This window comes from Phaethon lepturus, unplaced genomic scaffold, assembly GCF_000687285.1.
Source record: "Phaethon lepturus isolate BGI_N335 unplaced genomic scaffold, ASM68728v1 scaffold20783, whole genome shotgun sequence".
In the NCBI taxonomy this organism is placed as follows: Eukaryota; Metazoa; Chordata; class Aves; order Phaethontiformes; family Phaethontidae; genus Phaethon; species Phaethon lepturus.
The window spans coordinates 29,308-47,230 of record NW_010527273.1 but is presented as its reverse complement, the minus strand read 5'-3'; the positions used below and the strand labels follow the sequence as shown (position 1 = coordinate 47,230).

At 37.9% G+C, this 17,923-nt stretch overlaps 1 protein-coding gene across 1 annotated transcript in view; it reads left to right on the top strand.

Moving 5' to 3' along the window:
* The window catches only part of PHF20L1 (PHD finger protein 20-like 1), a 54,090-nt gene extending 36,394 nt beyond the window's left edge, over positions 1-17,696 (top strand). Inside the window, exons 12-19 of the mRNA XM_010283343.1 lie at positions 509-613; positions 6,653-6,817; positions 7,215-7,396; positions 9,315-9,414; positions 11,575-11,770; positions 12,169-12,538; positions 16,002-16,164; positions 17,320-17,696. Coding sequence (XP_010281645.1) covers positions 509-613; positions 6,653-6,817; positions 7,215-7,396; positions 9,315-9,414; positions 11,575-11,770; positions 12,169-12,538; positions 16,002-16,164; positions 17,320-17,462 — 1,424 coding nt within the window. The 3' untranslated portion in view covers positions 17,463-17,696. The remainder of the gene's footprint in view (positions 1-508; positions 614-6,652; positions 6,818-7,214; positions 7,397-9,314; positions 9,415-11,574; positions 11,771-12,168; positions 12,539-16,001; positions 16,165-17,319) is intronic.
* The last annotated feature ends 227 nt before the right edge of the window (positions 17,697-17,923 follow it).

The window sequence follows — 17,923 nt, the reverse complement described above, 5'->3', positions numbered from 1 at the left end:
TCAGTTTTCTATGAGGATGTCACTGTGTAGTAGAAAGTGCTGACAGCATCAGCAGTTTTGTGATACTGAAGTTTTCTTCAAATGACTTTCTGTAGGCCTAATATGTGTTTTTAAGACTGTGTTATCTTTTTAGTTTGGAATTTTGCATTTTTGAAAGCTTTTTCTCTTGCCCAAACCTTTTTCTTGTAAGCTGTAAGTAAAACAAATGTTATAAGCTATTTAAATAATGTCACTTATTTTGTGTGCTTTTCTGTATCTTATGCTAGGATATTTCATTCGGAAATACTTAAAATGGTAAAATGTTACTTGTTGAGAGAGATTCCTTTGAACCATTCTATGAGCAATTAATAAGAGACATGCCCAAGTTATCAAGTAAATTAATGGAAGCATTTTGATGTGACTAGGCAGCTGGAATACTTGATTTTGAACGTCATGTTTCAGTTAAGCCAAATGAAGCAAGTAATTTGGAATGGTATTGCTGTTTTAAAATATTTAATTTTTATTTCAGGTAAAAAGAAAGAAAAGGAAAAGGAGAAAAAAGAGAAAAAAGAGAAAGATCATAAATCAAAACAGAAAAAGAAGAAGAAAAAAAAGAAGAAATCTAAACAGCATGGTAAGTTCAGTTTCCTTTTTTTTAGAATAAGCAAAACCACTCAGTGTATTTCTGGCATTAGATATTAAAACTTGTTTCTAAGCAATATGAATGTCAAATTTTAGAAGTTTCAAAGAATAAGCTTTGTCTTTAAATGTTGAAAAGACACTTAGGTCTATGACCTTATTTTTGTGTTTATAGTCTGTCTCTCCTTGATAGACATAGGTATTTCATAGATGTTTTTTCTTCCTTCAAAAGGTATGCTCGCTCTTCTCATCTCTTTAAATTCGTTGTTTGAAGCTCTGTATACACACCCTACCTATTTTGCTTGGACATTAAAACTGTTCTAGTATTTAGTCTGTAGCTGAATTTCAGTGGTTTACTGTATAAAATGCAGCCCCACCTTAACAATTAATCCTTAACAGCTGAGGTTGGTGTCTTTGCTGCAACAGTCTGGTCTGTTGTCTTGACAAAGGGTGATTCCATTTGCCTTTGTCTCACTCCCCTACCTCCCCTACTCCAATTCTTGGATCATATCACTCATCTTTTTCTTTTCTTTGTTATTTCCATTCCCTAGAGGGACAAAAATAATTTGTAAGTAACTTGTAATTTCTAAGTAGCTTGTGCTTTTTTAACAAAAAACCCCTTTCAAACCGCTCTGTGCTTTTTTTTTTTTCCTTATTTGAGAAGTACTCCTGTTAAGAATGTGGTTTAAAGTTTTAGCACCATGCCTTCTGTAACTCTCCTTGGCCTGATTTCTGTGGAAAAACTGGACAATGTTTGGGTTTTCTTTTTTTAATAAAAAGATAACTATCCTGCTGACCAGTACAGTTTTACTGTTTCTTTGTATTTCTTACCCTCTTCCACATCCTTTTGTTCTTTTAATCTCCTGTAAAATCACATTATACAGGTTCCTTCGTTTACCTTTTCATGCATCCAGTGCAGTCTTAGTTGCAGCATTATGGCAATAAAAATAACAGCATGGACAAATACAGACTCATTCTGTCTCTTCTTCTTGCCAAAGACTGAACTTGAGTTTTCGTGTACTATGCCTGCTTACTTCAAACAGTGTTTTAGGGCTTAAAATACTACTACTTATTTATACCTTGCTGCTGGTTGTTTGTTTTTTGTGGGTTTTGTTTGTTTGTTTGTCTTGAGAATATCTTTAAATATTCAGAATTTTAAAAATGATAGACTGTCCTTTCTATGCCTGTCAGGTTGGCTTAACTTTTGTGTACTTTACTGGATATCAGTCGTAATAACTTTGATTAAAATTTTTTAAAATACGAGAAGGTGAAAATTTAAAACCTATCAAAGAATTTTTTAGAAATTTTTCCTCAAGAGCCTGTGGAAAAAACATATGCATTAAAAGGAGCTTCTGACCACAGACTTTTAAAGATGCCTTGTGGATCTTTAGAGTGATTATGTGTTTGTCTGTCCAAAAGTTGTGCTATAACATGAAAATGCTGACAAATCATGAAATCATGGAGTGCTTGAAGATGAACTGCAATAATCTAGGTATCATGTGCTTCACCGTCTTTATATTGGAGTAATATAATTTAAACTATAAACTTCAATTGCTTATTTTATCTAAAAATTACTGGGAGTGTTTTACTTGTACTGAGAAGGTGTTGAAGTATTTGCAAGAAGGTGCTGGTAAAGGTATGCAAGAGCCAAAAAAAGAACAAAAACCCCAAAACCCTGAGCAGTCCTGGCTACTTCATCTGTGATTAGTAAAACATGGCAGAGCGAGTTAATACTCTCCACAGGTTCTGTTTTTAGGAAGATGTTTCGAAGTAATGTGCCATCACCTTGTGTACAGCAATATCCCCAGCAGCACTCTCAGTGCAGCTTGCTAAGAGTGAGAAAAATGTTTTATAGCTCTTCTATCCTTTGAGTATATGACACTGAGTGTTGGTATAAAAGTGTTTGAAAAAGAACTTGCTTAAAAATAAACAGAATAATGATTGAAGTATTTGAAAAAAGATCTTTTAAGCAGAGCTGTTTTAATAGGTAACAAATTAAGCTACAGATTTGAAATAAGTTCAAAACTACAGATGTATATTTTGTAATGGGGAAATGTTGACATAGCGTTTCCCCAAGCCTCCTGTTTCATATAGCTCCAAAGAGGTGAATAGAGAAGTTGTCTGTCATGTTTGGTGTTGAATCTCGGAATTTAGATGAATTGTCAGAAAAGGCTGATGCAGCACACAATTTAGAAGGTGTGGGAGGAGTTGGTCAGACTGGTGGTTCGCATCTGAGCATGTGAACTTTTTTTTTGCTGTTTTTTGCTGAGATATTTGCTGTTTTGTGAAGCGCTGGGCTTGAGATCAGAGAGCCTAAAGCTTCAGGCCATCCAGGGTGCACTTGGTTCTGTGGCTCCATACAGCTCCGACGTGCAATGGGTTCTGCAAACCCTATTCATCCAGAGTGATTCACACAGAGTACCTCTTGCAAAGTAACATCAGAGCTGTGTTCTTGTGCCCAGTATTGTCCTTTGGTTTTTATCTTGCTGAGGTCGTAAGGTGGTTTGTCGTGTGTTGTTTTTTTCTTTAATTCTTTTTATTCCTTTGGTTTTTTTGACAACTTGTCTTGAAACTTAAAAGCTTGTCAGAGGTACCATGATTAGGTTCCAACTTCTGGGGGCCATATCCAATGCTTTAAATATTAGGAGAAAACTATATACCTCCTAATGCCCCAAAAAATAGAAATCTTAAATCCAGATGCAGAAAACAGTGTGCATAAAATTTGGGCATTTTATTCTTTGCAAATTCACCTTGTGAAAATCTGTTTCTAGCAGTCCAAAGGTACTCTGCCTGGATTTTTTTTTTTTGTAACTAGGGAAAAAAGAAAAATACTTTGGCAGATTCTGACTCCAGTGTCTGACCCTGAAAGAGCACATTGAAAAATGATCTGTCAGAAGACGCAGTTTTCCCTTTCTCCAGGACTAGCTCACTCCACTCAGGACATGGGCAGAAATGAAAGGGCATGAGGCATGCTCTCTTCCTTTGAAATCAAATTGAGGCATCTTGGGGAAGAAGAGGGAGCAGGCACATTGTGTGCTCCAGATAAGTTTTGTGCAAGGCGTTAAAACAAACAAAAAATCCCAACAAAAACTTTTTTTTGTGCTCTGAGTATATGCATGATTGACTGTTTACCTACCTTCTGTGTTATATGGGTTTTAGGCAATTTCTCTAATTTATGGTGTTCTGTTACAGTGAGGTTGATAGCAATGCAACATGAAGTAAACTACTGATTGAGTTGACTCCCTTACAGTGAATATACTTAGGAAATGTGGTAGATGGTAACAGTGGCTTTATGGAAGGTATTTAGGAGAGAAGCATGTTGTGGAAACCATTGCAACAAAACTGTAGATACAGGTGGTGGCGGGAGTGTTTCTTCCAGTAAAGTGTGGAAATCTGGTTACTCACTTATATTTGAAGTAATAAGTTTTAAGAGGAGTAAATGGATAGCTACTCTTAATTATCATTTGACCAGCATAAGACAGACATGTACCTGCTCAAGCAGGTCCAGAGGAGGGCCACAAAGATGAGCAGGGGGCTAGAGCACCTCCGCTACGAGGACAGACTGAGGCTGTTTAACCTAGAAAAGATGCTCTGGGAAGACCTTATAGCAGCCTTCCAATACTTAAAGGGGGCCTACAGAAAGGGTGGAGACGGACTCTTTATCAAGGATGTAGTGATAGGACAAGAGGTAACTTTTAAACTGAAAGAGGGTAGATTTAGACTAGCTATTAGAAAGAAATTCTTTACTGTGATGGTGATGAGACACTGGAATAGGTTGCCCAGAGAAGTTGTGCATGTTCCCACCCTGGAAGTGTTCAAGGCCAGGTTGGATGGGGCTTTGAGCAACCGTGTCTAGTGGAAGGTGTCCCTGCCCAGGGCAGGGTGGTTAGAACTAGATGATCTTTAAAGTCCCTTCCAGCCCAAACCACTCTATGATTTGTAATTCCATGACTTACCTGGGACAGTCTCTGCAGTCACTGTGATTAAGGACAGGTACGCAAATGTTTTCCTTGAGACTGTTGCAAATAGTATATGTTAGAGGAAAATATATCATGCTGGTATCAGTATGTCAGTACTGTGTTTTTACCAGTAGGCACAAGCACGTGGTGCTCTCTGTGCTTGTGTGCATGCTCGAACAGCCTCATCCTGCTCCCCTCTCTGGCTGAGCAGGATGGGGGTCTACTGGTGAGAACAGACAGATATATCTCTCTATAGATGTAGTTATACACGTACAGTGTGGATCCCTGCGGCAGCTGCGTTCAGACACTGTCTGCCCAGTATCTGCCTCTGGATCCCATTCTTTCTAGATGCTGGCATCTAGAGATATGAGCCGCTGGGACCGCAGCCCCTCTGCAGTACAGACCGTCCCACTCATCTGCACGCTCGCACGCTCCCAGAGTTGGCCGGGGCTCCCCAGATTCCCGTAGCCCCACATGGCGCTCACCCTTAGAGAGGCACTCGCACCCAGAGCTGGCCCTTGCAGACCCGCTCACCTCTTGCTCCCAGGCCACTTCACCTGCTCACCAGCTGGTCCAGCTTGATCTCTGCTAACAAGCAGACACTGGCACCGGCTCCAGGCACTGCAACATGAACTCATGGGCCCCTGTGACCAGGGATCCCTCACACGTGGCTGTTGCTCACTCCAGCCTCCCAGGGTGCTGGCACCAGAGACCCGTGGGCCCTTCGACCTGTGGTCTGAATACACTGGCTGGCACTCAGACCCCTGTACGCACACCTGCACACTGAATAGAGCGCTGCTTCCCTGGGTAAGGGTTAGAAATGGGGTTTAATAAGTATTATGGAATGGCTGAGGTTGGAAAGGACCTCTGGACGTCCTCTGGTCCAACATCCCCACGCAAGCACGGCCACCTCGAGCCGGTTGCCCAGGACTATGTCCAGTCAGCTTCTGAATATCTCCAAGGAGGGAGACTCCACCACCCCTGCCAGCGCAGATAGGACAAACTCTGCTGATCAGCTGCAGGGCAAGGCCAGGCAAGTGTATTGACCAGCAGACTATTTATGCACGACTGGCCCTTTTTATCCCCTTCTTCCTCTCTTTTCCTTACGCTTGTTCCTCCCCAAAACACTTAGATCCATCCATTTTCCCCACCTTTGGTTCCGTCCTTAAACATTCCATAATAAGTCTTGTGCAATGCCAAAATACTTTCCTCCTATGTCCCAGCCCCGGGCTGCAACCCCAGCTTAGTCCCAAAGGTGATCCAGAGAGCTGCTCGGGGCAATGCACCCTGCTGGGTTTCACGCCTGGATAATGGGGGTGATGGAGCTGCTGGTCAGCCCTGGCAGGGGCCTGGGCAGGGGGTGCTTGTTGTTTGCCTGCCCATCGTGCTCCTCTGGGCTTCTGCATACCCTGCTGGGATGCTTGGCAGTGTTAGGTTTACGGTTGGACTTGACGATCTTAAAGGTCTTTTCGAACTTAAATGATCCTGATTGTATGATGCTCCTGGATCCATCCCAGGAGCCCTTGGCCTGTCAATGGCTGATGACTCCTGGGATGGGCCTGGGATCATCCCGGGAGGGTTTTTTGGGGAGTCCCTCTGCTTTTCTGCAGCTGTGCAGACAAGCTTTTATCACTGAACCTGACAGGACAGTCTGCAGTTACTTCTAGGTAGCAATGTTGGTAGTGATACCAACAGACCTAAGGGAAAAAGAGAGCTACTAGCAGCATCTCTAAGGATAGCAGATGGTACAGGATGAATTGTGGGGAAAAAAAGACTGTATAATGTTATAGGAAAAATGATTCCTCTTTACATTCAGAGGTGAGGGGGAGAGGGGAGTTAAATGAGTAATGCTTGTCTTAGCTATTAAACTTCCATTATGTTTCGTACTGGAATTTTTTTTTCTCTGAAATATGTTATGAAGAGCTTTTGCCATTTGATGTTTACAGTTTCATAATCTTAATATCTCAATGTTGATGTTCTTCTGAACATAATGTTGCAGTATGCTTACTTTTTTTTCATTTGTCAAAAACTTACTTGCTTTTGTAACAGCAACTTATTTTCTTTTAACTTTTCAGATTATTCAGATTATGAAGATAGTTCTGTTGAATTCTTGGACAGGTGCTCCTCTCCATTAACACGGTCCTCAGGGAGCTCTCTGACTTTGCGCAGCATGTTCTCAGAGAAGAATACATCATACCAGTATCCAAGAGCTATCTTGTCTGTTGACCTTAGTGGAGAAAGTAGGTTGGCTGAACAGCAATTTTGAGTTTGTAGGTTTAATTCTTTAAGAAAGAGAATATTAAAGGAAATTATTTGGCTTATGTTTGGGATTGTAGCTATAAATACAGTGACTGATCTATACTTCTTCTATTTAAATCAAAATGCTTACACTCCTCAAGCTGTCCCTCATTTTATTTGCTTTGGAAATATAAATAATTAAGTGTTGTTGCTCTGCTTCTGAGGAGATCACATAAAAGGCATTTTGCAGAATTCACCAAGAAATCTAATATATCAGCGGTGTGTTGGAGAGCATTTTTTTTTTTTGCTATATGCAGGTTAAAATTTTTAACTGCCAAAGCCCCATGTAAAGTATTGCGTCTCTGCACACACAGTTTCACATGTAGTTATTTTTACTAGACCTTTCAGATGTGGAGTTCTTGGATGATTCCTCTACAGAGAGTTTGTTACTTAGTGGTGACGAATACAATCAGGATTTTGATTCAACGAACTTTGAAGAGTCTCAGGATGAAGATGATGCTCTCAATGAAATTGTTAGATGCATTTGTGAACTGGACGAAGAGAATGGCTTTATGATTCAGGTAAAGAAATTTAGCGGGGGGATGTATTTTTTCCATGTGAATGTCTTGCTTGTGAAGGTGCACTTTTAATGTGTTGGAGATGGAGGTGATGTAGAGAGCTGTAAATAGAAGTGACCAATACCAAAATATTTCTGTGCTCTTCTGCACCTGGCATGGCTCTATTCGGTGTATACAGAACTATTACTTTAGGATGGGGTTTCTCTAGCAATTCGATACATAGAACAGGTTTGTAAGGAAAAGTAACCTTTTTCTTTATAGCCAGTTGATAAATTTGGAATAAAGTATCCTTCCCTGTATATAAATAATCGCTCCTGTCTGCAGAACATCCCAATTGTATCTGCCCTTCTGGTCTGGCCCTTTGCTTTGCAGTACCAATTGTAGCTACCACTCTGCTCACTGTAGATGTACCTCATCTGTATCCAAGATCTCTGCTGTACAGACATTAATATCATCAGTAACTGTGATGTGTGTGCTTCATCTTTAGAACAGCAGCTCTCAAACTAGAAATCACTAACTGGTTTTAGAAACTGCTAAGAATTTTAAATCTTATTTGGTAGGAAAAAAAAAGGGGAAGAAGAATATACAGTGTCTACATGGTGTTCAGGTGCTGATGGGTTGCAGCTAAAGCTGCTTATTTATTTGTGCTCCAATGAGGGGAGCATTTCCCATCTAGTAATGAATAATTTAAAGTTTTATCTCAAGGAATTCATAATATAGCAATTAGATCAAATGCAAGCAAGAATGAGGAAGAACTGACTTGTCAATAATTTTAAAAAAGCCATGAACTTCCTGTGGTGTTTTTTCCCCACTCAAAAACCAGGTTTGTATTCAACTATTAATGTGGTAGTTTCTGTTGAAAATACGGAGCCTTTTTAGTTGAGATTTGAAGGAAGGTAGTATGACTGTCTTGTGTTAATGGACTTAAAGTCTTCTGTAAATGACAGAAAGACCTGAAAATGAAGGACACAGACTGTCCCTGGAAACACATTACTGAAATGCAGTGCTGTGTTGGAGGAACTAAGCAGGAGTTCAGCTGTGCTGATAATGTGGAAAAATGGACTGGTGTAGCAATCTTCGGAGAGAGGAGGGGAAACTGTAGCCATAGTGGCATGTCAAGAGGAAAAGTGACTTCAGTGTTTTGAATAGGTTGATATGCTCCAAAAGCATGTCAAAGCAAAGAGGAGAGACTTTTTCAGTAGTAAACCAGCAGGTATTTAAAACACAGGCAAATGCTGAGTTGAGAAAGGGAAATATATTTTTAAGTGGTAGTTTCCTGCCCATTTCTAAAGTCCAATGACAGCCTGATTTTTCTTCTTCATGCCCTGTCTCACAGAGAGCAACCAGCTTGCTGTTTCTAGGCCCTCATGTCTTCTATTTTGCTCTCCTATTCTCTTGTTTCTCCTCTTTCATTTTCTCTTCATTTTCTTTTTCTTTTAGATTTTCCATTGGTGCGATATTAAAAGCACATCTTTCTAGCGCACTGGAGAGATGCTTTGTAAATATAAATAATTAAACTGAAGAGTTTTCTACTTTTCACTGTTATGCTGTAATGTATTCCATTATCTTTCTACTTTACTGTAATATTATACTCCTGTCTTATATTTCACTAGTAAATATTTAGGTGCTAAAATACTGAATGTTGTAATAAAATATTATTAAATATTACATCTTCAATTTTTTTTTTTTTTTCCAGTCTGGAATTTGTGGTTGAGGTAACTTTCAGAACTAGAGCTATTTTTTAGCTTGACGTTTTTGCGTACCCAAACACAAATTGCCCAACTAAAATAATCTACTCAAACCAGCTGTTTAAGTTAAACTGCTGTTCTCTGCATTTTGACGATACAAGAAATAGCTTCTGATTTTTTTGAATCTACTTATCTCAGTTTTAGTTTTTGCTTTCGTTTTTTTCTGATGTCAGTGTGAAGAGTGCTTGTGTTGGCAGCACAGCGTATGCATGGGACTGTTAGAGGACAGCATTCCAGAGCAGTACATCTGTTATATCTGCAGAGATCCACCAGGTACGGGTAAACCACCTTTATCTGCAGCTGGCTGCTTGGGATTTTCAAGCAGAGATGTTATGCATTGCTTAAATTGTTAAAGCTTTGTCTGTTTTGTGTTATCTGTTTTACTTCTTTGGGGCAAGTGCTTCTAAGTCTGGCTCTGAGCAGAAACTTACTTTCCTCTTAGTAACATCTTATTCAGCTATGCTAAATCTTATTCATGATCTTAATTACCATCGCTTTAGTTGTTGAAACTTAATTCCCTCAAAACCTGAGCACTTTTTCATGTCAGTGTGGTCTGGAAAGTCTTTCTAAACAAATTGTTCTTGGAATCATATCTGTTCATTCAAATATTTTTTAGAGAAAAGGGTCTTAGAGTACACTCAGATATGCTGTGGATATCACTTCATATTAGTTGCAATTTTATAATGTTTGCATTTGTCCAGAATTGTGTGAATAAAGATGTGGAACCAAATGTGTAAAATATGAAAAGAATCTAACACTTTTTATGGTAAACAATAGCACTCATAGAGCACATCTTTAACTTAAGATTGTTAGGATAAGTTTGAAATGGTAAGAATTAGGAGAAGTCTGTTTACTTCTAAACTGAATACATTAGATTAGCATGATGTTGGTTTAAAAATTATTCTGTCCATAAACCCGTTTTTCTTAGCAGTTATTTGGAGAAAAACTATACGATTTGGAAGAAAGATTTCAGTATTTGTCCTGACAATTGATACAAATGCGTGTACATGTCTTCTGGTGAAGTATCCAACAGTCTCGCTGTTTCAAAAGAGCAATGAGACTACACCCCCAAATTTACTTTCATTGTGAATTTAAGAAATGAAACCTGAAAACTCTTTGCAGAGGTATAAAATAGCACAGTTTTTTATTAGTTATTTTTGGGAAGAAAATTTAGGAAAATAGAGCTGAACAGATAGGACACTTGCCCCAATCTGAATCTAAATTGATGGTATAGAGTCTTGTTTAGTAGTTCTGTGGTACATTCTTTGAGCAGTCAAGCTTTTTCTTATTAAAACCAACTAATTTGTCTTGTGTTCTTTCCTTGCACTGTACTAGGTACTTCATTATCCCCTGCTATGCAGAGACTGTGTCCCTAATTTTTATCTTCTCTCCCTTCCTAACCATTACTTCTTTTCTTTCTATGTCAGGAGAAAAAGGTCATTCACAATGTCAGTATTTTAAAGTGTATTGGGATAATGGGCAGAAAGGAGATAGACAGGGTATTCTCCTGAAAGGTATGAAGGGCTTCCATCAACCCATTCTTTGTTCTGTATATGATGATAGTCTGATATGAAATTGAGTGTAAGATATTGCGGTCTTAGTCAGTCTGTTTGTCTGGGTTCCTCGTTGTAAAAAAAATAATGGAATAATTAGCATTATATATTTCTAGTTCTGTTTTTGTTTTTGGTTTTGGTTTTTTTTTGTGGTTTGTTTGTTTTTGATTTTTTTTTTTTAATAGTTATTAAGTTACTGTAGAAGCATTAGCTAAATACTCATTCATGCCTATTTGGGTTAAAATTGTAGATGTTGCCGTAGCACGGGAGACCTAAAGCCCACCTCCATCAATATCCTGTCTAGTAGTGTCTGGTAAAAGGCACCTCAAAGGAGGGTGTAAGAACTCTGCTGTCAGCTGACTTTGAAATGTCTGCTTTTCATGAAGCCTTCTCCTGGCTTCTAATAAATAGATACTGACTTCAGTATTGAAGCAAATTATTCGTCTTTTAGAAACAACTAGGTGTTCTGGATATGTCCATGTAAAATCTACTCTGTAACATTTTTCTTGGTGACTTAGGTTTTCTTTTAAAGTAAGCTGCAATAGTTAAATAAATAAAATGCCAAGTTAAATTTTTTTTTTTGCAGTTAGATTGATAATAACACAGTTCTTAATATCCTGTACTTTGATTGCAAAGGTGATTAGATTTTCATTTCAAATGCCATTTAGAGAGGTCTTGACATTTCAGGTTTATTTTTGTTTTCATAAGTGTTTAGAGTTTCCTCTTAATCCATGAAAACTAAAATTTAATATAATAGCAAGATCTTATATCATTCTTTCATGGATGTTAGGAGACATTTAGCAGAGTATAGCATATAATTATAGCACTAGTTTTAAATAAATTCTGCTGTTGCCCTCAGTGTGTTTATTGCTTACCCCAGGTCAGAGGTGGAGTGCCAAATATCTTTATGATAAAGACTGGCTAAACAATGGACACATGTGTGGATTATCATTTTTGAAAGAAAACTACTCTCATCTTAATGCCAAAAAGATTGTATCAACACATCACCTACTGGCAGATGTATATGGTGTAACTGAAATATTGCATGGACTTCAGTTAAAGATTGGGATATTAAAGTAAGTATGAGTCCTCGGTTTAGTCTCCATCTTTAGGTAGCAGAGACTACCATTATTCCATATGCATTATTCTCTCACGTTAAAGTTTTCTTGTATAATAGCTTAAACCATTCCAGTGCAAGATGTAGAGTACCCTCAGCTTCAGTGGGAGTTCAGCACCTGAGGAGATCCGGTATATTTTGGGATTATTGGTGATTTTTTTTTTTATAATTATAGGCATTTTTTTGTTAAAGGGATATTCTGGATTTATCCTAAATTGAGAAGTGACCTAGGAATCATTACATGTTTTATAATGGTGCTTATCAATAGCTGTGGTCTAGCAGAAGTGGATGCTTAATAGTTCAGTGCTGTAAATGGTATTGTCTGTAACTTGTTTTTTTCCCCCCCCTTTGCTGCAGAAATAAGCATCACCCAGACCTTCATCTCTGGGCTTATTCAGGGATGCGAAAAGAACAAGAACAAATAACTGTTGGGGTAGAGAAAAAATTAGTGACTTTGCCGGATGCTGTTAATCCAACTGAACGGACGTGTCACAGTCAAAACCATAGAGAGCCGCCCAGCATACCCCAGAAGATGGAAGAAACATACATCACAAGTGAGCACAGTTACCAAAAACCACAGAGTTTCGGTCAAGACTGCAAAGCAGTCACTGACCCTATGAGCTCAGATGATGAAGATACAAGTAGTTTTGAGGAAGATCAGGAATTTCATACAGAGAATAAAAACTGTTTACAATATTCTTTTAAAGATGATGGCATGAACGAGCAGGTAAGTATTGTTCTTCATCTGGGAAGTTTCTGAGTTGGAAAAATATGTTCAATCTGATAAAACTCAAGCACATGCAAGTACTTACAAATGTTCATTGTTATAATCCAACATATTCTATCAAATAAGTCAGCAGAAATCACTGGAATCAAAGTTGGATCACTGAAATAGTTTCAGGTGAAGTATACCCATTTCAATTGGTGAATGAAATGCGAAATATGGTTACAGTATTGCCTATGCTGAAACTGTTTATGCTCAGTCCAGTGTTTTGGGGGGGTGGGAGAGGAAATCTTATTCTTAAAATGCAGGGTCTTGAAGGTGTTTTTTGTAAGGTGAGGAAAACGGGGCAAGCTTCCTTTTTTCTCTCAATTCTGTTTTCTACGTGTGGGGTTTTTTGTTGTTTTTTGTTAAACTGAGGTTTGTAATAGTGTTTATTATTGTACCATATTCTTCTTTTAATAGCTCTACTAGAATCTGTCCACAGGTAATGATCTACTGACCAACTAATTTTACCTCATGTGCAACTTCTTTTGAGTCTTTTGTATTGCATATTTTTTCTAATTAAATGTTTCACAGGTTTTTAGTCAGGATTATATTTGCCTAGTTAAACATCTCTCTCTCATGTCGCATTAATGGTTTGAATGTGTTACTTTGTGGAAAAGGTCTGAAATTTGTTAGTCTGGTTTTAGCGAGGAGTTCTTTTTGAGCAAAAAAACAAAGTAAAACAAACCTTTCTGTTTTCTACGATATCAACTGTGTGAGACTAAATCACCCAACTCATCCCCTTTTTGAAGTACAATTTCTGGAAGAAATGAGTAAGATAAGTTTGTTTTTTTTTCTTTTAACTTTAGTTTTAAATGTGGCATGTAGACTTTATAGTCTGAATGGAAAATTTTGGCTCATTCTAGTTAGAAATAACTGTATGCTAAATCGCATGATTATACTCCCTTTGTGTAGTAAGGAGACATGCAGCAGTATGATATACACTTCCCACAGTAGCTTAAATTGTCATTGTAAATAGTAAAATACATTTAGAAGTAAAAGAAAACATGTGTGAGCAGTGAAATAAAACTAAGGTTTCCTTCAGAGACTAAAGCATATATCTAAAAAGTTGGGTGCTCCCTATTTTAAACCAGGAAGAGATCTGTTTGGGGCAGTGTCAGAGTACTCTTTCCTTTAGGACACCTTAGTTCACCTTGTAGTCAGCCTTGATATCTGAAACAAGGCTCTCTGTTTAGACTTACTACACATTGAAAAGCTCTCCTGAGTTTCACCGTGAACCTGTTTGTATTTAAATGTAAAACCATGGTGACACTGATGTTCAAGTGCCATTTTTACATGAACTGACTTCTCTGTAAGGTGCTTTCTTCATCTCTGCTTGTCAAAGTTTTGATTGAGGCTTTGGATTCTCCCTTCTAGCATCCTACAGAGCCTTCAATATTCCAGTTTTCCATACTGTTTTGTTTTATCCTAATCTACAATTCTGTTGCATATCATCTTTTCTCTTATAAACAGTGTTCAGATAGACTGTTAAGTTCCTTTTTGGACTATGCATCACCTTTTAAAATTGTATTTAGTTTCCTTGTTCTTGCTTCTGAAACCACGAGCCTCTCCCACCTGAGCCTCCTGTTCATTTCTTCCTCACAAGCTGGATCCTGTACTCTGCCTCTCTTACCACCTCTGCCATCATTCCCTGATTACCTGCATTTATCTCTTAGGTTAGAGTAGGACCTGTTTGATCTTGTGTTTAATTTTTCAAGGAGCATTTACTAGCCATTTGAATAAATATAGAGGTCATTAAAAGGGAAAAAAAAAATCTTTGACGATGCTGTTATTTAGCTTTAAGATTTTCTCTCAACTTACTGCAGTGGGCATCTAAAAGAATCATCTAACACATGATCTTGGGTTTAGAATTATGGCCTTGGACCCTCATACAGCAAGGGAGAAACGGTGGTGATGGTCTCGTGGTTTTAGAGAGGGTCTGAAAATTGTAAGAAATGGGTCATTTCTTATTTATGTTGGAAATATCCTTTATAAAGATTAATAACAGAATATTAAAAACACCGTGGAGCAAACCTGATGTCTTGAGAGATGAAAGATTTTATCTGTAAGGTTTGAGAGTTTAGAGACTTTTATGACTTTTAAAACCTATATTTGATAAATAACTCCATTGACTGTTGTGGGTATTAACAATACTTGGCCTCAAGAACACACTCATAAAGGTGCCAGCAGGTTGGTCCAAGTTTGATTTTTTTTTTTTCCAATTGACTTTAAGTCTTAAAAAGAAAGTTACTTTTTTTGCTCTAAGAAGTAACTTAAAATCCATCAGTCCCTATTTTCTTCTTCTCCCCTTTCTTGACTCTTCCTGTTCTTGGCTGGGGAAGAAATACTCTAAGAAAAAAATGGTGTTGTCTGTTTTGTGACGTGGAAAAAATTAGCCGAGATCATCAGAGAGATGAATTCGTCAGAGAGAAGTGTATTAATACGACAAAATTCACTCCTTGCTCTGGCATTTGCCATGAATTGATACTGTGTGAGCACACATATCCAGCATTTTAGTCCTTAAAATAGAATCATCGGTAGTGAAAGAACTGTGTCAGATATGAAGTCATAGCAGGTATAAAATGGAAACTGTGAATCCTGCTAATTAATGGAGATGCTGAACATGTTAACTCATTAAGTCCGGTATAGTTCCTTTGGTCACTTCCATTAGCTGAAATGCCAAATACAGAAAGATGAGGAACTTGTGTATTCCCTCCAACTTGCTATGAAGATGGTAATTATTTCAGAGAAGTCAATCTTCCTCAGATATTATGTTTGCATAACTCTGCATGTTACTGTCCATGTAACTTATCCCCAGACATGTTCAATTCTGTCCCAGGCTTGTTCTTGCAAGTTGCATGGGCCCACAGTAATGGTAGGAGGAGAAGTCTTTTGTCTCAATCAACAAATCATTGGCCAGCTTATTTGTGCAAAATGGTGACTTTTGACATCTTGGCTATTACTGCATTTTAAGGACTTTTCCTTCATTGTCTGGCTAAAGTTGAAACAAACCGTAGGGGTTTGCACATTTTTGGTGACGGTAGACCAATGCAGTTCAGCACTTCATGATTTAAGTCACGATGTATATAAAAAGAGCACAGAAATGCAGTCTGTCTTACTGTGTTAAAGTGCTTCAGCTGGTAAAGTTAACCTCTTGCCTAACTCCCCCCACTGCTGTACACGCTCGTTTGTATGGAATTTGCATTTTGTTTGGTTTAGTCTATTGATGTGTCAAGGTACATGGCTTTTTGAGTATGCTTTTTGTTAAATAGACAGAAGTAATTCCAAACCAGCATAGTTTATCATGTGACTCGAGTGTTGAAATCAACACCAGAAATTAAAAAAACAAACCAAACTAAAAAAACCCAACAAACCCACCTCTTAAATGGCAATTTTTTTTCTTTCTATTGCTCCTATGAAGAAGAATTCTGCTGAAGGAAACACTGTGTTTGTTTGTAATGAAAGAAAAGGCTCAGAAGAACAAGTGGACACACATCTTCAATGGCAGCTAAATCTACTTACCCATATAGAGAATGTACAGAATGAAGTCACCAGCAGAATGGACCTGATCGAAAAAGAAGTTGATGGTAACTGCATTGCCAGATACTTGTTAATACACCTGTAACAGCATCTTTTATAGCCACTGTGTTGGAGGTGATCTGAGGCACTGAGGATGAATTTTTAAGAATTGTATTCAAATTTAGGTACCCAAAATTATAACCAGAGCTTGTACCTGTGATCCCTCTACCCCCTTCCCCTAGCTTTGAATGCCCAATAAAGTAGCTTAAGCACTCGGGACCCCTGAACATTTAGCTCTGGTTTGTGATATTAGGCAGACTTCAGGAAGCTTAGCTAACTTGTCTCGTCTGTGTCCAGATATGGATCATAAAGTTGGTCGATTTTTCTATGCCTGGAGTGTCTTTGGCCTGATTGTTCCAGTATTTGACAGTGTTTAGGAGAAAAAAAAAAAAAAAAAAGTGTGTTCATTCTGCCTTCAACTTTGGTTTGCTATATCTTAGTAAATAACTGGTTTCTGGAAGACAAATCAGGCTTCATGAGAAAACTGGAATGAGGCTATAGTGTAGGAGTAAATGTTAAAGCATATGAATTTACTCACCAGTCATAGAAATTAAGAATGAGGGGAGCTTGTAGCCTAGTCACAGGAGTTCTTAATTATCTTTTGACAAATAAGGTTGTTTTATTACTATTTGCAGTTTTACTTTCAGTATTCCTACTTGCACTGGGCAGTATTTCTAGGCTAACAGGGTTGACCTTTTCCCTTCTCTGCCTCTACAAGCATAGAAATTCCTTGAAAAAACATCTGTTGAAGATTGGAAAACCATTCTGTAATCTGGATCTTGTAAACAGGAGCCTGTTAAGGTGACAGAAGCAAGCCTTGCATTTAAGGATTGCATTTTCTGTTGCAGAACTGTCATAGCTAGAAGGCCATGAACTGAGGTTTCTTTCATGTGTGTAGATGGTGAATTGTTAGCCAAGGGTATAATTTACTCCCAGGTACCTTTTCATAGTAATAAACCAATCAGAAGATATGTTTGGATTATTTGAGTGAAACATGGAATTAGTTGGTGTTTCCCTAATAAACATTTCTTCTGTTAAATAAAAATCACAGCCTCAGTATATTTTCCCTTCTTATAAAAGACAGAGTAAGAAAGAAAAGTTTAATTTTTCTGAAAACTGTTTCTCAAAGACTTATTCTAATCAACTTCCTTTTCCTTCTGTAGTTTTAGAAAGCTGGCTTGATTTCACTGGAGAACTGGAACCACCAGATCCTCTAGCAAGATTGCCTCAGCTCAAGCGTCGTATCAAACAGCTCTTAATTGACATGGGGAAAGTACAGCAAATAGCAACGCTTTGCTCTGTATGACAAAAGGAAGAATAAAGAAATAAAAATAGGTTCTCTACAGTGAATTTTCTTACTAGCCACAAGACTGACAGGAAGACAGCAAAAAGCTGAACATTTATCTGGTTCTTTTGGCTGATTACCATAGTAGCCTGAAGCTTTAGAGAGAGGAGAGGAAACATAGAGTAAGGAATCTGTTATATTGAAAATCTGAATATTCAATGTCCAAGCTTCAAAATGTAATATATTACATGCTGAGAAACGTTGATAGGATTTTAACATGCTAAACAAGAAAATCCCCACATGTAATAAAGTTGAACAAACAAAAACTCTGCGAAGAACAATGCTAGTATTTTGAAACCTTCGGCAGAAAATTCTAAATTCACAGAATTCAACTGACTAAAAACGTTTGGGAACTGCTTTTTTAGTGAATTCCTTTTATCTTGTGATAGTGAAAGATAGACACAGAGAGATCTGTATCCTCT